The following is a 22,278-nucleotide window of genomic DNA, read 5'->3' on the forward strand; positions in this document are numbered from 1 at the left end:
TGGACACCATACTTCAGTGCAATGCTATGGATGACAAAACAGGTCCCTTCCTCTCTCTCTCTCTCTCTCTCTCTCTCTCTCTCTCTCCCTCGCGCTCCCTCTCTCTTGCACCACTCCTGGTTGCAGGCTCCACCCTCAGTCCTGGCGGACAAGCTGGTTGACCTAGGAGGAGGAGGAGATAGCTGTGGAGGGAAGAGGGGGGAGGTAGGAACGGACGGAGATCAAATTCATTTCTGCTAGTGAAGGCACAGCAGATTGCAAAAGCATAACCTGACGCAAATGGACCCAGGGCACGCATGGCTATCAAATGGATTACTTTAATAAAATGAACTACAAATGAACTACAACACCTCAAGGAGAGTACACTCAGCAGGCAAAGGACTAACAAAGAGCTCCCTAAAGAACTTTTTGTTAACACTGACCAACACCTGACTCTGATGAAGAGTGATTTTTATTCCTGTGCTGCCTAATTCATTCAGGATTCAGCTGAGGCTAAAAGGAGAGACATGGATTGAGAAGAATTAATTTGGGTAAAATTAAGCGACATATAAAAGAAATGCACCACTGAAGTAGAACAAGTAAGTACCTTATTGAGTCCATAATGACTGCTGGATTTGATGGCTAAACATATACTTATTATGTTAAATGTACAATTATTTTAATTATTTAAATCATTATTCAACATTGTCTGAAAAACTTTCCAGCAGGGCCTTAAATTTAATCTCATTGTATTCCTCCAATTTGTTTACAACCCAATCGAGGTCATGCCTTTGTGTGGCTACAGTATCTCATTTATGCTCAAAACTCAAGTATGCCATCAAAGCCCAGTGTGCAGAATTTTAATAAACAGGCTGAGCTTTATCAGTTTCTTTTATATTTGTATTTAGAATCATGTTTCCTCATTAATAATAATAATAATACAATAATCTAATAATATTACTTTCATGTTTGTAGACAGTGAAAATATATTTTATTATATTTATTTTACATATTTTATTTAACAAAAAAAGGAACAAAACACACATCTTATATTTTGGAAACAGTACAACTGTTTGAAAAAGTGCTCTGGTGACTGTAAATCAAAGTAGTAAATTATTGGGTTGATTAAACAAAATTGTTCCAAATGATGGAACGCCGCAATTAAATTAGGCTAATTTTCTAAATAACAGAAATAAAAAATGTGAATAAATCATTCTAACCTAATTGTTTCCCAGAGCTACTTTCAGGATGTCATTTCTCTTAACATAAAGCATGTATGTTATTGTGCTTGATTAGATGTAAGTCATTGCAGAGCTTAATTGAAAATGGATGTGGTCCTGTTTTTCCACAGATTACAGAAGCTCGGGGGAACTGTCACGATGTTAATGTTATCTGTTGTTGCCTGTAATGTAAATGAGCTGTAACAGTGATGGCTTTTAATGCTCTGTCCCACAGTCGCAAAGACAAGAGCAAAGCCAACAGAAAAGGACACGCGTGAGAATGCTTACCATGCACTGACAACAAGGTAAGAGACGACTTCTCACACTGGGTTGCTCTTCTTTGTGTGAGTGTTTTTTGCACACGTGCGTGCCCTGCGCATGTTTTTTTTTAAAGGAAACTCAAAGGGCTTTAGACAAACAAAAGATTTGTTTTCCCAGGCTGTGAGTGGATGGCATGCATGCGTCTGTATATTCAAGTGTCATTGATTTATTGTCTGACACAACTTATTATCACAATGGTAAATTTCCTCCTAACAGTGAAGAAATAATCAAAAATTGTGTTTAAGTTAAATCAAAAACAGATCCCATACTTAAAAATGAACAACAACAACAAAAGCCAAACTTTCTTGTCTGTCAGTTAAATCAAATAATGCTTTTTGGCAGACGTGTTTTTTGTGGAAGCTCTTTGTCTCAACCAAAGTCATTGAAAAAGGTTTTTTTCCACCATAAATCGCAAAGTTTTCTTCTTTTTTCTCCCTCACACAAACTATTATGGAGGAATAATAACTTCCTTGATTGCAGCCTCCATCAGGAAAAAATCATCATCACGGTTATTTTAACAGTCAATTTACTTTGGTCTCTAACAGGGAATCATTTACTTGCGTTCATTTCATCATGTGCTGCAGCTCTGACCAAATCAACTCCAGGCCTGTTTTAGCTGATGTGGTAACACTGCAGCCCACTTTCCAATCTTCGGGGGGAATACTCTGAATATTTTATCAGCTATATGTGATGTGAAAAAAGGTCCCATTTTGAATGGTTCACTTGTTGGTGGTGTGCTAGTTAATGATACATAACAAGAAAAACAGCCAGTGGTCTAATGAACGGGGTTTATCAGTAACGATAAGAGGACTTGGACCTTCTGCATGAGTTCTGTCTACTGACCTGACCTGATCTGATCTGATACAATATGACTGTAATCTAAGCAATGACTGAATCGCTGTGTATAATGAGGTGTGGCCCTGCATAATTATCATTTATTTGGCTGTTTGGGGTTGAAGACAGTAAAAGAATAATTTGTATTATTGCTCATATGAGCTGCAGCTGGAGAGCGAACCTGAGTGACATGTACTCAAATAGAGAACCGTGAATGTGATTTTTAATGAGTACAGCAGGTTCCTCCACAAACTGAAATGCATAAATATACACAAACTATCTAGCTGTCATTGACCCGACTCATTCAGGAGGTGAATCAATGCCGCAGCGAGGGTGCAAGCGGGGATCTAATTTACAGATTTGTGGGGCTTAAAGAGAAAAACGTGGCCGTGGCTGCCTTATCATGCAGATGAAATGCCACGCAGCCCGGTCTGTGACCCCACATGATTCATTTGTGTCGTGCATGAATCACATTGAGGAAAAACAGCAGAAAACCAAAGGTAAATATATAACACGCTGTCATCTAATGCTTGCTTTATTAGTTTCAGTTGACTTGAATTCAGATTGGGCCAGACCTTTTTAATCCTGTTTCCTGCTGCCAAAGTCAATTAATGGGGACGGTGATTAAAATGAAGCAAAAACAAAAAAACATGTCACAGCCAGTTTCCTCTGCAGGAGAAGCGGCTTCCTCTTTTGTCTGTGATCACAGGTGGTGGAATGGTTAGGAGGGAATCAGAATCAGAGAAATGGAGTGGGTGGATGAAAGTGTAGCGAAAATAACAGGTAACGGATGGAAAAAGTAGAAGAGAAGGAAGACTGAGTAGAAGGAGAAATTAGCCACAGATCGTCTGGGCGGCTGGTAATGAGAACAAAGAGGTCCTCATTAATCAGACTCGGTCAACTTGGTCAAAGGAAACTAATCCACTGGTGGTGGTCAGAGGGCCCGGTGGCGCCAGTGTCCGGCAGCCTCGCCTCTGTCAGTGCGCCCCAGGGCAGCTGTGGCTACAATGTAGCTTGCCATCGCCAGTGTGTGAATGTGTGTGTGAATGGGTGAATGACTGAATGTAGTGTAAAGCGCTTTGGGGTCCTTAGGGACTAGAAAAGCGCTATACAAATGCAGGCCATTTACCATTTAATCCAGGGGCTGACAAGACAGGCAGAGAGGTGATGGCTTTTTCATTATGTTTGGATTAAACCACCAAGTGCACAAGCACCTCCTTCAGAGTGTCTAATGGGTGAAGTCTTGCCTTAAAGGATAATAGCACCCTTTTTTTCAACTTCCTTTAAAAGCATTTTGTCACACACTGTAATACTGACATCAAAACATGGTTTTATACGACATTCGTTCCTTAACACACCTCAGAATGGTTTAAAAATACTTTGTCTCAAACATCTGGTATTTGGATCTTGGCATATGTTGAACATATCGTAGTTTGTGAAAGGGAATGACCAAAACACGTGTGAACAATTGGAAATGATGACACGGATGTTGAAAGATGTGAGTGGATGCTATCTATAATGGTTTTTGTGCACTTTAACTACATGTTCCTTTCTTCCCTGAGGCTCTGTGAGCATGAACCCCGTGCCTATGACAGCAGTACAGCACGGAGAGGTTATGAAAATGGATGGTTGCATTCTGCTTTGTCTCTGGAGAGCAAAGCAAGGGAGGGATAGACTCCATCATCAATCAGAGAGAAAGCATACTTTACTAGAAGTACTGTCTACAGTCTATCAAGCACACAAAGAATAATTTGTATTATTGCTCATATGAGCTGCAGCTGGAGAGCGAACCTGAGTGACATGTACTCAAATAGAGAACCGTGAATGTGATTTTTAATGAGTACAGCAGGTTCCTCCACAAACTGAAATGCATAAATATACACAAACTATCTAGCTGTCATTGACCCGACTCATTCAGGAGGTGAATCAATGCCGCAGCGAGGGTGCAAGCGGGGATCTAATTTACAGATTTGTGGGGCTTAAAGAGAAAAACGTGGCCGTGGCTGCCTTATCATGCAGATGAAATGCCACGCAGCCCGGTCTGTGACCCCACATGATTCATTTGTGTCGTGCATGAATCACATTGAGGAAAAACAGCGGAAAACCAAAGGTAAATATATAACACGCTGTCATCTAATGCTTGCTTTATTAGTTTCAGTTGACTTGAATTCAGATTGGGCCAGACCTTTTTAATCCTGTTTCCTGCTGCCAAAGTCAATTAATGGGGACGGTGATTAAAATGAAGCAAAAACAAAAAAACATGTCACAGCCAGTTTCCTCTGCAGGAGAAGCGGCTTCCTCTTTTGTCTGTGATCACAGGTGGTGGAATGGTTAGGAGGGAATCAGAATCAGAGAAATGGAGTGGGTGGATGAAAGTGTAGCGAAAATAACAGGTAACGGATGGAAAAAGTAGAAGAGAAGGAAGACTGAGTAAAAGGAGAAATTAGCCACAGATCGTCTGGGCGGCTGGTAATGAGAACAAAGAGGTCCTCATTAATCAGACTCGGTCAACTTGGTCAAAGGAAACTAATCCACTGGTGGTGGTCAGAGGGCCCGGTGGCGCCAGTGTCCGGCAGCCTCGCCTCTGTCAGTGCGCCCCAGGGCAGCTGTGGCTACAATGTAGCTTGCCATCGCCAGTGTGTGAATGTGTGTGTGAATGGGTGAATGACTGAATGTAGTGTAAAGCGCTTTGGGGTCCTTAGGGACTAGAAAAGCGCTATACAAATGCAGGCCATTTACCATTTAATCCAGGGGCTGACAAGACAGGCAGAGAAGTGATGGCTTTTTCATTATGTTTGGATTAAACCACCAAGTGCACAAGCACCTCCTTCAGAGTGTCTAATGGGTGAAGTCTTGCCTTAAAGGATAATAGCACCCTTTTTTTCAACTTCCTTTAAAAGCATTTTGTCACACACTGTAATACTGACATCAAAACATGGTTTTATACGACATTCGTTCCTTAACACACCTCAGAATGGTTTAAAAATACTTTGTCTCAAACATCTGGTATTTGGATCTTGGCATATGTTGAACATATCGTAGTTTGTGAAAAGGAATGACCAAAACACGTGTGAACAATTGGAAATGATGACACGGATGTTGAAAGATGTGAGTGGATGCTATCTATAATGGTTTTTGTGCACTTTAACTACATGTTCCTTTCTTCCCTGAGGCTCTGTGAGCATGAACCCCGTGCCTATGACAGCAGTACAGCACGGAGAGGTTATGAAAATGGATGGTACTTGTGTTAAGTCAGTCAGACAGATGGAAATAATGGGGTCTGCTTGGAATATATTAAACTGCACCCAGCAATGTTCTGCAGACATTATTTACCTTCATCGTGCAGCTTCAGTTTGAGAAATTTCATGATATGACAGAGAGCACTCCTGGCACAGGTTTCAGGCTATGCATGGGTCTCCTGTAGATGAGCTTGAGCAATCGGAAGACAGTTCACTGAGATTTCTTGGATACACATGCAATGCAAATGAGCATTCAGCATATTTTCTTATCCGGGAGTTTAGGTAAACAAGGGATTCAGATTTTCTCAGAACAATGTCATAAATTTGAAGATAAAAATCTGCTATGAAGAAAGAAATGCAGCACGTACTCATCAGTGGTTATCTACAGACAGATGGACCTTAACAGCTGCTCCTGCTTAGCAGTTTTCAATGCTTTTATTTGACTTTCTTGAGTACCTGGAGTAAAGCTTTAATTAAGCTTTACTCCAGGTATTGTAACAACTCCATTGCACCTTATCTGCACCGAGGCATACTTGAAAACAGACTGAACATCAAAAACGAATCACATGGAAATATATATATAATGAAATTAGGTTGGGGGTGCAGCCGCACAAAGAACCTTCTCATGAATTATACTGTAATTACAGAGAGGGGCACAAGGCTCCTCAGAACCAACAAAAAGAAGCCCAGAGATTCCTCACTGAAAAAGGGCCCTGTTGTCTACACCCTTAATTAACAAAGATGAAAAAAACAACTGTTATTGCTACGTCTGATCCTCTCCTCTACCGACCTTCCCACTAATACAACCCTTTAAATATAGAGGAATGTTAATAAAAAAAAAGAAAATGATTGATTTAGTTTGGACATTTATGGCAGTCTTGTGTTTGCCTCGTGTGGCGGCAGGGATTCACTCAAATCATGAGAGCAGTTTTCTGTTTTCTGAGGAATGATCCCACTGAGATACTCTTCTTTTCACCCACAGCTGTACATTTGTGCTGGGAAGAGAAGTCAACCAGGCCAGGCCTGTCATGCATTCATCTGATTACATTCCTCTGGCAAAGCCAGCATGTAAAGCTTGACAGTATGTTCAGCCGTCCTTACACACCCAGGAGTGCGTCCACTGTTACTAACTGGTCATTAGGTGGTAGCGTAATAGTGAGAACAACCTTGTTATGTATAGTCACATTCAATTGCTCAATATTCTCACGTTTTCCTTCTGATCAGGCAGAAATGGAAGCTCTCTTATCACTAGTGATGTGCGATACCACTGATTTCCTTTCCGATCCGATACCAAGTAATATTCAGGGTGGTATCGACGATACTGATCCGATACCGATACTTTGTACAAAACGGATTTTATTTATTGTATCTCAAATTATAGCGTCATAATGATTACAGGACATCAGAATACCTTCTTCTTATCACTTAATAATGCAGAGTTCATCATATAGAAATAAAAAAACTAAAGTTGTGTGCTATTTGAACACCTTGCCTGCCTGGAGGACTAAAGGACTCCGTGAGAGACTCTCACCCTAGCAGCACCTGTCCCTCTCCTCCTCTTCAGTTCGCCTCAACATACGCTCGTCATATTTTGTGATATGATTTACTCTGAGGTGTTTGACAAGGTTAGTGATGTTGCCACAACCATACATGCCAACCCTCCCGATTTTTCCGGGAGAATCCCACCTTTCTCCAGATTTTCCACCCAGACAACAAAGTTGAAAAACCATATCGCAGAATTCATAGCGCGGCTGAGCCAATTCCAGTTTCCAACAATGACGGCAGCGACTTAGTTTTAATATCACTCTTATTTCTCTTTCTGGGTTGCAAAAAAACTTTTAACATATTTTCAGGTGAGAATGTAGCTGTGTAAACTTCAAATATCTGAGCCGACCGACACATCGTCTTCAAACCCCCGCGGTCTTTCACCACTCGGGTTAAACATGATGTACAAGTCACTTTGATAACTTAAAAATGTTCTTGTTTGGCTTTTTCAGTGTTTTATTTGTTCGTGAGTAAATCGGTTTGGCTGAGATTAAAGTTATTAGATTAGATTAAATTAAATTAAACTTTATTATTCCCTCGGGAGGGTTCCTCCGGGGTTTTCACACAGCTGAATAAACGTCAAACAGAAAACTGATTAAACAGAAGAGTTTACGTCAGTGTCCGGTTATATTTTAGACAGCAAGAAGCAGACGGCAGAGTTTCACTCCACCGAGGGAGCTCGTGACGTACTACCCGGCTTTCTTTAGACCGCGAAGGCCGGTCCTCAGGTGGAAGCAGCCTCTGAATTTGGACACCCCCGCTGTTTCCGGGCCGGCCAATAATAACGGTGACATTTAACGTATTTTATCCGATAAATAAACCCTGTAAAATATATTTATCCGCCCAAACAGCCCTTTTGAATGTCTCCCTAATTCTGAGGTCTCAAGGTTGGCAAGTATGGCCACAACACCTCACTTTTTTTGCCACATTTATTGCAAACCACGGCTCAGCTGTTTGTGGAGGTAAAATACATCCGCACAATTACGCTCAGCCATTGTTGTGAGTGCGCACGCCAAGGGGCTGCGAGACATTTATACAGCCGTATTTCGCACATGACTATGAAAGGCGGAAGAGGAAGTAGTTCCTTTGAATGTAGGCAATCCGAATGTTATAGTTTCTTTCCACTGTGTTCCTGTTAATGATAAACTACAAATTTACTCTAAATTACTAAAATATCGATATTTTAATGTGAGAATCGATTCTAGAACATAAATGATTGGTATCGGAGGAATCGATATTTCAGGATCGATCCGCACATCACTACTTATCACCCATTCAGTGGCACATTTAGATATACGACCACTCCACAGCATATTAGTCAAAATATTACATCAACACGGTGTCAATCATCACTCACAGCGAAATAACTAAAAGTGCACATCTCTCCTTGGAGCTATGTTTTGCCACTCCTCTAGTCTCATCCAATCGCCCTCCCTCAAAAATCAATTCTTTTACCTTTTCTGGGCAGTTTTTTTCTCCTTTCTCCTCACCGCCTGTATCGCTACTCTCCACCACCGCCCACCCCCCCTTCTCAGACGCTACTCTACATGCAGTTTATTTGACCAAGGCTGCCCTCTACATCCCATGACTCTGTTTCTTAAATTGTCATCTAATTCCTATCAACTTTCTGTTCTTTTCAGCCATTTATTTATAAGCAAAGAAAAATAAACGTAAAATTAATTTAGATTGGGAGAGAGAGAGAAGAGAAAAGAACGCCTGGATGCATGAGAGAAAATCTGGAGAGAGGGGAACAAAAACAGGGGGAAACAGGAATGTACAAGGGTAAGCATGGGATGAGAATGATTATGAGAGGGGACGTGAAGGAATAAGGGTGGTGGGATAGGAGGCAAAGCTGTCAAATCAACCTTGAGAAAGAATTAGAAAGAAAATAAACCAAACTGGACTTGCGTCAGATCGAATGGGAAGCTTTGGGAGAGGGACAAACAGACAGGAGAATTATTAAAATCTGAGACATAATTACACTTGCATGATTGGCAGAGTGTCTGGCTCTCATTACTTTGAGTTGAATGTGATGAGGTTACCCAACAGGAGCTATTTGTGGTACATGATGTGAAACTGTTACTGATGATCCAACAACAAAGAGTTCCTGTGATTTATATCTGCATCAGCTTATGTGAGAAGTCTGTGTGTGTTTTGCTTTGGATTCTCAGCAATACTGTAAGGAACAGTGCATTTTTAGGAAACTGCAGGAAATGCAATAAGATGCACAGATGTAATAATTCAGTGCAATTTCATTGTCTGTTGATAATAATCAGAGCATCATTTATACAAACTATAAACAATAGATTTTATTGGCTTTCCCAAATTAACACTTTGTTTGTCTTCCAGGAATGGAAAGCATCAGTTTGGAAACGGACTGGGATAGGTTAGGCCTCTCCGCTCTGGGCCCCACAGGAAGAAACAACTTCTCTTCCTCGTTTATTTCTGAACTGAACTCATTCAACACGTCTCACAGTGGGGGATCCTTCTTTGGCATCTTTGCCGAGAATGGCTCCAATAGCACACCTCGCACCCTTCCCCAGCCCAGGGTGAGGGATATCGGCTTGGCCCAGGCTGAGATTGCAGTGCTTGCGGTGGTGCTGGCTCTTACCACCTTGGGGAACAGCTTTGTGTTGTGGGTGCTTCTGAGGCGGAGGAAGCACAACGCGCCGATGCACATATTCATGGTCAACCTGTGTGTGGCTGACCTGGTGGTGGCTTTCTTTCAGGTCAGTACAGGGGTTTCTTTGAGGCATTATAGCAACATGAATATACATAGATCACAGCAGTGGATGAAACAAACATTTACAAAATGGTCTCAGTTTGTTAAACGCCTGTTTTTGTTTTGTTTTTGCCATAAGTAAAACATGTTTATTTCTTTTTGAGTCTTTATTCAAGTCTAAATATTTCATCTTTACTAACAATTTTTGTCACACTGAAAACTTGCTCATCTTAATATTGATTTTTATCTTCCATGGGAATTTCTTTTTCACTTAACTGTGTTAAACTATGTAATTGTGAGTTATATACTGTCTGGATCTGTTACAGCTGTATACACTGTTCCACAAAAATACCTATAATATAAATACTGTGCATTTCTTTTTTACTTTGCCTCCAGACCTTCAAACTTTCCTGTAATTTTTAAAGTGGTCATGAGCAATAGTTATCCAGCATTTCTTTGGCCGTTGGAGGCTTTTTCAGTTATTTCAGTCCAGTCCTTGTACCTGACCTTTTTAAAAGGAATGTGGTAATTAAAATTTTTTTTTTTTTAAAAAGACTATTTATAAGCAAATATTAGAAAAAACAGCAGAAAATAAGTTCAGATCTTTACTATGCAAATTTTATATTTTTAACCCTTTACAGTCTTGCTCTCAAAAGTAGCGTTCCACTGAGACCATGCTGTTGAAGGCCTCTGATGGAGGAATTGTTCTGTAATCATTTTTGCCTGATTTCAGTGAAGCCTTTGATACCATTGACCATAAAAATCCTGCTTTATAGGCTTCATGTTTTGGCTGGTGAATTTGGCTGTGCTTTAGACTTATTTACTTCTTACTTTTCTGATAGGAACTTCTCTGTTAGAACAAACAAGTTCACCTCTAACATTTCCTCCCTAACCTGTGGGGTTAAAAAGGGATTTTGGGTCCATTTTTTTTTCTGCATGCTTCCTCTACCTGCCATTATTCAATTTTTTAATTACATTTTTTTTTTATCATTTCTATGCTGATGACATTCAGCTTGATAGGTTGTCCACCCGAGTCCACAGCTTAACTCAGAAAGAATACTGACTGGCTCTCTAGTAATTACCTTGTTTTAAATGCTAACAAGACTGAGACCATAATTATAGCTCCTGCTGAATTACATTTTAAAATCAGTCAGGTTCTTGCCTCCTTCTGCCCAACTGCTCTCGCATGTGAAATCTTTGTCTCGCTCCATTTCACAGGCTGCTTGTCCGTGAAAAGTGTTTAATAAATGAACTTAAAATAAAACGTAAAAAAAAATTTAGGTCTGGAAGATAAAGATGAAACAGTAGGCCTAAAAAAATAAAAACAGTCAATAGCAGATGAACAACATCTCAAAGTTGTGTCCTTAAGAAATAAGAAAAAACAAAACAGCAAAGACGACACGTGCATCTGAGCCTTCAAATGAGCCTTTTACTGTTTGTTAAAAAGATCTCGGTGGAAAGCTGGCTGTGAAGAAGCCATTTTTAAGAAAGGCTTTTTAAGCTTCCACAGGGAGTATCTGGAATTGAACCAGAGACCTCTTGAGCTGCAATCAAATGCTCTACCACTAAGCTATACCCCCACAATGATAAAGGCATCTGGCCCTTCAGTTGATTCATATACTATACTGCCAAAGCCTAATCAGAGATGGTCTCAGTGGAAGTTATTCTTAAGGAAGGGAAACAGAAAGAAAAGGATGGTGTGTGCCAAACTACACAAGAACTGAACCGAAAATCAGTGGCAACAGGACGAATGAAGGACAAATCCATATTTTAAAATTTTAGTTCAAAATGTCAATATGTACTGTTGGAGGAGGTCAGGAGAGAAGCACAACAGCGAGTGTCTGCAGCCATCTGAACAACATGTCGGAGCTTTTGTGGAGATCTTGTCATAATTGATGGAATTATGAACACAGAAAAGTACCATCAGATTTTTTTTCAATACCGCCATGGAAGCACACTGTCAGTGCATACGTAGGTAGAAAAACAGCCAATGAGAAACTATCCTGGAGCCTGGAGAACTATTCCTGTAGACTACTTAAAGAATTTACAAGAAAGTTTCACTAAGAGACCTCAGTCTGTGTTGAAGAATAAAGTTGGTCATACCAAATATTGACTTTCAAACTTGTAATAACTGTACAAACTGTCTGCCTTATAGTGTACTTTAATGTCTGTTTTCAGATGCTTTAAAAAACCCACTGCAGTGAGTGAGGGCTCTGTCAGGGCTTTTCACAGTAATGAAATGCATCTGTATTTCTTTCTGAAGTCTCTGCTGCTTTCCTACCCAGTTGGCTTCTCGGTGACTCAGCTGCACAAATTTCTTAAAATGGCAGTCAAATATATATATGTATATAAAAGATCAGCTTTTCCCAGTCCAGCTGTGCAATGCAATTATAAACATCATTCAAACAGGATAAATGATTTTTTTGTTTTAGAACTACTTTCGTATGTAGATGACCATATCTTTGGTGTTTTTTGAGGTAAAAACAAACAAATGAAAAAACAGGCTTGCCCAGTGCCCTTGTCATGGATAGTAAAGAACATGTCATTAAGTGCCATGGTGTGGCTTACTGATGTGCTCAAGCAGTTTTCAGATAACAGTCTCGGACAAAGTGCTAAATTGGGTTTGGGCTGCACAGGCACTTCTTATTGATACGCTGAATATATTAGAAACACTTATTTTAAAAAGTAACTGCTTTTTATCTGTGTGTTCAGGTTCTTCCTCAGCTAATATGGGACATTACAGAGAGGTTTCAAGGGCCGGATTTGCTATGCCGGTCCATCAAGTACTTGCAGATTGTTGGCATGTTTGCTTCCTCCTATATGATAGTTGCCATGACAGTAGACCGGCACCATGCCATCTGCTGCCCGTTGCAGGCCTACCGAGGGGGCACAGTGTCCCGCTGGAACACTCCTGTCATGGTGGCCTGGGGCCTGGCACTGATCCTCAGCATACCGCAGGTAGGAAGGGGTGAACACACAGGCAGCTTGATTTCCACAGGAGAACTCAAGATGTTTGTCTATTTTTAGCTTCAAGAGATCACTGCAGATTATCAGTGTCTGTGGGTGTGCTGACCACTTTTCCCTTGTTGTTTCTGTCAGGTGTTCATCTTCTCTCGCTCAGAAGTGGCTCCCGGTGAGTTCGAGTGCTGGGGTCACTTTGCTGAGCTGTGGGGGCTGAAAGCCTACGTCACCTGGATGACGGTAACTGTCTTCCTCCTGCCCGCCCTCATCATCACCATCTGTCAGGTAATTCTAGTTGTACTGGCTGAACTCTGCACTGTCCACAAAGGATGTTGACTATAGGATTACATGCTCAGAGCAACATTATCCAGTAATGAGGCTTGTGGCATGAATGAAATGCTGTTTTGGTTTCAAGAGTGTATTTGGCACGCATTGTTCAATAACCTGTGGAGACTGTGGTTGGTGTTATGTCGCATCCCCAGGCAGATATGACATTCTGGGGTGCCTCCCATCAGTCCTGATCTATTTAGGGAAAGATATTTCTAGGTTCCAGCTTTTTCCCCTAATTAACACAGCACTTGGAGGTCTACTGCCGAGATGCCTGCCCAGTCTGAAAACGTCCTGCCAGGGAGAGGAATGTACCAGATCTGTGCCAAACATAGAATTCTGGACCTTTTTCCCACTATTTTGAATATCAGATTTCAAATCCAGAGGGATATTTAGAACGTTTCTGGAAGAGAGAATGATGTTATTTCTGCTGAAGGAGGTAATTTGGAAAGTTTCAAGTGTCTCGCCCGATTAAATCCCATAAACTGAATGGAAAGATGGATTAATGTGTAGCTTCAGTTGTAACAAACCTTCAGAATCAAAGTAAAAATAGTTGGAAGGATGAATCGCCTATTAGTAATGGATTTCATGTCGTTGTTTTGGTTTCTCCGGAGAATACCACAAATCATTTTGGTGCAATAAAGTTTTATGGTAGCATCCACTTAACACACTGTTTGCTGCTACAACTACACATGTTTCTTTTCCAAATATTTATTTATAAGTGACTTATGTATGTATGTATGTATGTGTATATATATGTATATATTGTACTATTCTTAGTTAGTGTATTGTCTGTCTTGTCTTAATGTTGGTTTAAAATGGAGCACTGTAACAAAAAATAATTTCCCCCAGGGATCAATAAAGTATTCTGATTCTGATTCTGATGTAACAGAGCGAAGGAATCGTGGCGTTAAATAATGTTACATAAAAATGTCTGACACTGGTTTATGGCCGATGGTTAAGGCCAACACATACTCTCTTTTTTTTACATTTCAAATTTCCGTTCAGTGTTGACCTAAACTGCAAACAGGACAGTCTGCAGCAAACACGAGCATCTGAATTTGCCACGTTCCCATGATAAAACGTAATCCTCGGGCCTTTTAGGTCGTGAATGATGGCATGTCTAGTTTTCCCTCTCACTGAGCTGTTGTAATTTCTCAAAATGTTCTTATATTTCAGATAAGAATCTTCCGCGAGATTCACAACAACATCTACCTGAAGTCAGAGAGGATGGTGATGGCTGAGATGAAGAAAAACGAAATCCTCTTCCGCTTTCACAGCTTTAGGAAGGAGGACGAGCGATCCAGAGAGAGGGGGAGACGGGCGTCTGGAGGAGGAGGCTGGGACGGAAGAGGAGGACAACTCTTAAAGGTTGCAAATAACAACCCCCACAATAACACACCCAACAGCCAAGTGGGAGAATGTTATGACTATGTACCACCTGATATTCAGTGTAACAGTTGCCACGGGGAACATGTGACAACAACAAGAACAACAGCGCATCAGCAAACAGTGAACGGCTCAGATTGCCAGGAGCCCTACACCAACTCTCCCCGCTGCTCCCTTGATTATGCTCCCCCTCACCGCCCCGCCACCCCACCTCCAAGTATCACTAAAGCCATGTCAAAGACGGTGAGGATGACCCTGGTCATTGTGCTGGTGTATACTATCTGCTGGTCACCTTTCTTCATTGTCCAGCTGTGGGCAGCCTGGGATCCAGACCCTCCAGACCAAGGTTAGTCATAAACATCTTAATGGATGCAACATCCACTTATGTTTCCAATCTACCCCATAAAAGAAATGAAAGCAACATCTGTGTGGTCAGGTGAATCATTTATGTTGTTTACCCCAGATGGATTGATTCTCCTTAGCTCATGTAATCTATTTAATCGCCCTAATGGAGCTAATTTACCTGTTTTGCACTTTAGAGAGCATAAAGCTAATTGAAAAGCTCCTATTTTTAACAGAAAACTCCAATCAATGCTTTTGAGCATCTTGGTGGGTCCAAATATTAGGCTATCTAACTCATTATTCTAAGTACAAGCTCCAGCTCTCAACAGAGAATATAATACAAGGTCACAAACAAGTTTGTTTTTTCCTGAGCTGAAACTAAAGACAAACACCAGAGGCCAGTAAATAACCTGTTTATGTCCCCCGTAGAGTCTGAAACAGAGCCAGATGCTGACATTTCATCAACAATGATCGGTGCCAGCAGCTGGCATGCATAGTTAAAATCATAAGCAACACATGGAACAAGCGCAAATACAAACGCACACACACGAGCACAGATGCTTACACAAAGTGTACTCACATGCAGCTACAAGCATGATTAGCATACTCTCATGAAATAAAAGCCCCGATTGGCAGACAGCCCCACACTCAGCTGATTATTGTCAGCTTTATTCTAAAATCAGAACGGTCTCATTCATTGTTCTCAGCTGCTCTCAGTGTGTTTTGCCTAATGCACAATAGACTTGCTATTAGAAATGAAAAATATGAAGGAGGAAGTATGTGTGGAGTTGTTCCCCTGGGATATTTATAATCAAATTCTTGAAGTAGAATAAAAACAAAATAATGCACAGTGCTCTGCTGCTAAATATTTGCACATTTTTATGTTTGTTTCCTAAGGGGTGAGAGACTAATGTGACTTGCACTGTGATTTGTCCTTAGTTTGTCCTCATTTTAAGAGGAATGTTTCCTTCCAACGTAAAGGTTGTACATTTGAAAATGTATTTTTGGACTTGTCTTTTTGGCGGTGTGTGTCCTCTGCAGGAGTGGCCTTCACTATCCTGATGCTGCTGGCCAGTCTGAACTCGTGCACCAACCCATGGATCTACACGGGTTTCTCCAGCAGCGTGTCAAGAGAGCTGCAAAATCTGCTCCACTGTGGGTCAAGATCTGGACGACGGGGCTCCCTGCCTGACGACTCTACCACCACACACACCTCCACCACCAAGGACAGCCTGTACTGACAAAGACTGATGAGCTGGAGAGCGAGACACACAGAGACATGCTCGAAAGGCATGCATGGGTGCACACGCGCCCACTGCAAGGACGTACTTTTGCACACAACTCTGCTGATGTCACCGCCTCCAGCGCCGCAGCCTGAGAACGCACTGTGACGACCTCCACCAGATGTTTTCAGCATCAAAGGACAGCTGTCTTCTCACCAGGACTTCTATTTGTAATCACCTGTCTTACTCGCCCCAGCAGTAAGGACGGCTGTCACTGAAGATGTCAGCACCATTCATAACACAGTGTTTCGGTGGATCTGTGGGGTGAAATGGACTGGAAGGTGAGAACATTTTCACCTCAGTAGCTGTTGAACAGAACTGTGGACAGTCTCTTACTCTGCTCGGATACAGTAGAGCAGCAGGAATGCAAGGGGTGGATTGCTACATTAATGGCACGCCTAATGTATAAAGCAGCAGACAAAACTATGGGTGCAGAGAAAATCAAGCTGGAAGGAAGAGAAAAGAAGCACATGCAGACAGTACACGAGAATAAGACTGCAGGAGAACAGAGAGGGGATGTCATGGATGTTACAGCAGTGGTCCCAGGAGGACTGTAGTTGAAATCTAATAACGTGATCAAACTTTGTTATTCCACAGAAAGAAAGAAAGGATTAGAGAAGGATGCTTGAGGCAAAGAAAGAATTCACTTCCAGGTTCCAACAATAGTGATTTGTTAGCAAGATGGGCTTGAGATTCACTCCTGAGGACGGTGCAGCAGAAGGAAAGCACCGCACAAAAAAATAAACCTGGTTTTCCTTGCTCAACTGGGACACAATTATGTGACTGTATTTTATACAAACACGCCATATGAGGCACATAAAAGAACCTTCCCGTCATGCTTTTCGGAAAGTATGAAACGAGAACACAGCACAGAAGAAACTCATGAGAAGTATTTATCAGCATTCCGTGTATCGTGATCAACGTTGTAAAGTATATTTATTGAAGAGAATGTTACATTTTGTGCTAGATAAAAGCTGAATGTTGCAATGGTCTGAGGTACAGTGTAGTTAAAAAAGAAGGAAGAAAGAAAACAAGGCGGTGTCAAACCAAAGATTGTTTTTTAAAAGCTCGACTTTAAAGTCTTATCAGTAGACATATTCCAACCTACACGTTAGCGTACATCTAGAAACAATTACTATTTAAGAAAACACTTCACATGAATATTGCAAATACTCCAAGTCCAAACCAAGTGCCTGTAATGTCAGTAGACATTTTTAGAGGGGGCCTCCCTCACTGGATTAATCTGTAAATGATGTCAGCCAAGTTATTTTTAGACAGAGCATACCTCCAGAGCAGGGATCATAGGATATGTTATATCACACCATGAGCCATGTGTTCTTTAATCTCTTTATTTATTTATTGTTGTGTAAATGAAAATGTACACACAAATATATATATATTTAATGTATACTTGGAATAATATACATATATACTATCTCTGTTTCTGCCTTCCAGGTACAGTTTTTATAATATTGCATTTTATTCTGTGCACAGAGTAAAGTATTATGGCCCTCAGCTGCATGACACACTTAAATATTCTAATGGTATGTTTTTACAATAGCATAATTATATAAGCTACTGTACATACAGGAAATGTGATAACATTGTGTGTATTTGATCAGTCTATCCATTAGATGCTGTTGAAAATAATCTTTTTTTTTTAATGATGTGCACTCACAGTGAGACACTTTGGTGCATCTTTCTTTTTCGTGAGAGAACAGTGTTGTTCGAGTCTGCAGGACAATACCGGCATGCTTTCAAGGTATCTCAAGAGTACTTGTCTGGGTCGAAGGAGAAGCCTCACCTTTTCCTCTGCGTGGCCGTGGTGTTTGGGTTTACAGCACGCCACTGCAAACTTGTTCCCCAGACACAGGCCTCTGCTTTGATTATCAGCCAAATGAAACTCTGCAGCAACAATGTCCCGTGTCTCACTTTGTTATATCAGGAAATAGATGAACTTCTCCCAAACCTTCAGGGTGTTCATGTATTTTTCTCTCTCCCAAGCAGGAAGTTGAGAGGTCAGAGGATGATTCTTCTCCACGCAAAGAGCCAAACCTCAGTTTCATCCAGCCTTTCAGATTGATGGGAGAGGCCGAACACTCCTCAGCTGTGCATTGTGCTTTCTGTACAGCCATTAGTGAGCATTAAAACGGCTAAATAATAAATGCACTTCAACTGACTGAGAAGCAGATAGCACGAACACCTTTAAATATCCCCTAAAAATAGACCCATCATCAGACAGAATTTCCTATAGAGTCAGTTTAGTTTCCTGAGTAGTCCTATAAAAGACTTGGCATTTCCTATTTTTCACTGAAACAGCCACCACCATCTCTCTCTTGTCAGAGCATATGATAGATGGTCTAACTGGTAGGTCACTGCTGTTTTTATAATCTTGCAGTGTGTGTGTGTGTATATTTATGCTGAATGCCCTAATGCTCACGGTTTCCATGCAGAAGCATGGGTGACGGCTAAACTCAAGGTCACTTCTTCATTACAGTTAGGGCAGCACTTCCTTCCAGCCGTGTGGCTGCAATGGGGTATAAAAGAAATAAATTATCCCTCAGGGAGCCTGTCACAAGGGCAGGAAAACAGGGCAAGTTCCGTCTTCAAATCAATTTAAATTCAGCCAAGGAGTGCAACCAGTGGCTCTGAAGAATGACTGAGACCCCCAGCCTTCACCACAGCCGGTATAAATCAGACCTGGAGCCAGGACTTTTACCATACTGAGCAATGCGTCTGCATTGCTTAACCCAAGACCCCTCTGCAGACCTAATGATGGCCGAGGCTCATTCCAAGACACCAGGTGGCCCAACTGGCCCAGATCGACTCCTGTGTCTGCGTTGGGAAAGAGCATCATACTTTATTATCAGAGGAAGCAAGAGAAACAGGCTCCCCAATTTATCTTGTCTTCTCACAAAAGGGTTTCATTTTGCTCTTTTTCTCTATCTTAAATGTTTTAACACCAAGAGGATGTTTATATGCTCTTAGCCTTAAAACAGATGGTAAACTATTTGGTGGAGTTTGTTTTGTTTTCCACATAAAATTTATCTGCATTTACTGTTTCAGCTTACAGAGAAGGGGGCAGTTAAATGCGGCTTTTTCCAAGGGCATTTTTTCTTTGTTTGCTAAATATAGCCACACTTTTATTCTATTGGCAGCAATTATGATTCCTTAGTCTGTAAGTGTTTACTGATTTAAAAGACGTTCTTTCTCCGAGAGCCAGAGGGATCAAGGTTAGCTTTTTTTTATCGCTTTCAGCCATCTTGTTTTCATTACTTTGGGCACGGTTGTGCGCACACCTCACCTGCAACATTGCTTTCTTAATAGTACAAACAGGCATGTGCATGGTGTCTGATAAAATGGCATCTACAAATATTTTACAGGAGCTTGTTCAACACGCTTCCACGACATTTATGCACTTAGATATGATTTGTTGTTATGTGTCTTCACCAATGTTCCCTCTAATTTTTCATGTTTCTGAGCGAACACACAAACTCCCTGAGCGGTCCCTTGGACCACTGTGAGCGACATCAGACGTGTGCACTGTGGTCACGCCAGCATTGAAGTTACACGGTTTATTAAAAATAATCAAATTACAGCATTTACATTTATGTTAGACTACTTTTAATTAACTGCTTTAGCCCACTTACAAATAATCTTGTTCATGACCTGTGTAGTATGTTAACACTATTGGAAGTAAAAATAACTTGAACTCCAATTTTGAAAACACAACTTTCTTTTTTCTATTTGTATAAAGCTCTGACTTGTATTCTGAGTCTGTGGTCTGGGAGAGAGTCCTGTAACTCTGTCTGCAAAATACAGGATATAATGACCAATGTTGTGCAATTAATTATATAGTTACTTCTTCAAAAAAGTAACTGAGCTATGCAAAAAAACAAAGTTTTTTGCAGCTGTTTACCTAAAAATGCAGCCAAGGTGTTTTTTTAAAATAAGTATTTCAAACTATTTACAGAACAATCAGCTGTTCTGCATCAAATTTGATGCCACACAAATTATTTGTGCCACTCCAAAAAATAATTTCTGTCCACTATGAGATAAAGGAGAACAACAGCCTGATACCTGCAGGCAGTGGCGGTCCTAGCCGCCACTGCCACACTCCCTCTGTTTTTCTAAACTGAGCACCTGATGGCTTTGAACTTTTCTTGTCCATCTTCCATTGGTTTTAATTTTGCACTCCAGTATGAACACCCATCCCCCAACCCGAGGATCACCACAGCATAACCTAATAGACCTGCACCTTAGTTCACAGAATCGCTTTGTCTGGGGTTTATTTCTGGGATTTCACACAAGCCAGTATTCAAATCAAGAATATATAATTACAGCATTTTTCTGACACACACAACAAAACTATTGACTACACTACACACTAACTACACAAGATTTGCACTAAACGTTGCAAATCTCTCACATCTCAAAACACCGCCATCACTCCTAAAACTCCCCCTTTCCTAAACACTAAATGCCATGTTGCTATATCATTTTTTGATTGGTCGACATGGTACATTTTTTGACCAATAGGAAAGGGTGGGGGGTTTTGGTTTTGCTCACAGGTGGAGAGTGCTTTGGAGCGTTTTCCTTATAAAACTCAGTTTTTACCGTTTCTTCCCGCAGTAAATATAAACAACGACAGTATTCAGGAAGAAAACCAAACATTGCAGATATTTTTATCATAACTCTGGTTTTACGTGGCCGATCAACACAATTTAAAAACTGGTATGAAGTCCACACTTTTTCCGTCAATTGTTCCGTCTGTCCTGCTCACATCTCCAATGGTTGTCCAAGTTGTCATTAACGTGGCTTCACTCCACATCAGCCACGCCGCTTTGCTCGCTAAAACACCGGTGTCACAAGGACGCTGTCATAGCCTGTCAACGACGTTGATTAGCTGCGTATATACGAATGTGAATCGCGTTATTGGCTGGACTATGGGATAAGGTGGCATCGTTCTAATCCCATACGGGAGCAGCCAGTCACTGACTGACTAACACTGCAAAACAGAATTGTTAAAGTTTTAATTTTAATTTCAATTCAGGTTAGATTTTTTTTTTGTGCGCAACGCAGATTTTCTGTGCGCAGAGACCGTGGCAGCAGTGCGCAATTGCGCACGCACGCAGCTTAGAGGGAACATTGGTCTTCACCCATTTAATAGTTCTGGGCCAGCTGCAAGAAGTGCATGCACACACGCAGACACACGCAAGCCAATATGCAAACACAAACAAAAGCTGTACACCAGATATTGTCCTTTTGATGTGACATGTGGATGGGATGTTTAATATGTTGTGGAAAAGGAGTGAAAGGAATTTCCTCCCTTACATGGTTCTTTTTTTTTTTACTGCAAACTGCATTGTCATGCAAAGCAGATGAGAGGATGCCCAAATAGGACAAGAAGAATGAGATGCAGAGAAAATAAGTGCAGAGGTTTGGAAGCTACAGTGAGTTATGGTAACCCCAAACACTGTCAAGCTGTTTGGGCTGGAGCAACTGTACATATAACACCCTCCTCTGTACGAACAAAACCATGAAGTAACCAGAGCATGAACTGTTATTGTAGTGAAGGAAGGGGAAGCCAGTGTAAAAAGATACAGTCTGCTCTGTGATTACTGAGTTAGCCCCACACTTTGTTGACTTTGTTCTGCTTTGCGAAAAGTGTGAGGAACGAGCAGGAAAAACGATGCCTATGGAACAGACAGAAAAGCCTGACTTCATGTGAAAATTATTTGTGCAATGCCGGTTTCCACATTGCTGAATCCCGCTAAGCCCATCGAGGTCTGTGGCCTGAGCCGGTGTGCTTTACACACCTCTGAGCGCGCGCGCGCGCACACACACACACACACACACACACACACACACACACACACACACACACACACACACACACACACACACAAATTCCTCTGCAGTTATCCTTATTTCACAGCAAATGTTTTGTCTTGCGTAAGAATAATAAAGATAAACTTTTGATAAAAGGCTATACAGTGGGGCAAAAAAGTATTTAGTCAGCCACCGATTGTGCAAGTTCCCCCACCTAAAATGATGACAGAGGTCAGTAATTTGCACCAGAGGTACATTTCAACTGTGAGAGACAGAATGTGAAA

At 41.1% G+C, this 22,278-nt stretch overlaps 1 protein-coding gene and 1 non-coding gene across 2 annotated transcripts; one reads left to right on the plus strand and one right to left on the minus strand.

Annotated features, from left to right (window-relative positions):
* Positions 1 to 205: 205 nt before the first annotated feature.
* Positions 206 to 19,825, plus strand: avpr2aa (arginine vasopressin receptor 2a, duplicate a). Its single transcript, XM_085393783.1, has 7 exons — positions 206 to 578; positions 1,435 to 1,504; positions 9,488 to 9,867; positions 12,573 to 12,818; positions 12,960 to 13,106; positions 14,328 to 14,883; positions 15,921 to 19,825. Exons 3-7 carry the CDS (start codon positions 9,490 to 9,492, stop codon positions 16,118 to 16,120), a joined length of 1,527 nt encoding a protein of 508 aa, XP_085249909.1. The 5' UTR covers positions 206 to 578; positions 1,435 to 1,504; positions 9,488 to 9,489; the 3' UTR covers positions 16,121 to 19,825.
* On the minus strand, positions 11,369 to 11,440 carry trnac-gca (transfer RNA cysteine (anticodon GCA)). Its single transcript has one exon. It is a non-coding gene; the product is annotated as a tRNA-Cys (tRNA).
* Positions 19,826 to 22,278: the final 2,453 nt, after the last annotated feature.

Source organism: Rhamphochromis longiceps, linkage group LG20 (genome assembly GCF_057381845.1).
Source record: "Rhamphochromis longiceps isolate RC_006_pf linkage group LG20, R_longiceps_female_GT1.1, whole genome shotgun sequence".
Taxonomy (NCBI): domain Eukaryota; kingdom Metazoa; phylum Chordata; class Actinopteri; order Cichliformes; family Cichlidae; genus Rhamphochromis; species Rhamphochromis longiceps.

Bases quoted from the DNA above. Each gene is read 5' to 3' on its own strand.
- avpr2aa (XM_085393783.1), top strand. From the start codon at position 9,490: ATGGAAAGCATCAGTTTGGAAACGGACTGGGATAGGTTAGGCCTCTCC. The intron at 13,107-14,327 runs GTAATTCTAGTT...CTTATATTTCAG, and splicing joins TCATCATCACCATCTGTCAG to ATAAGAATCTTCCGCGAGAT. The intron at 14,884-15,920 runs GTTAGTCATAAA...TGTCCTCTGCAG, and splicing joins TCCAGACCCTCCAGACCAAG to GAGTGGCCTTCACTATCCTG.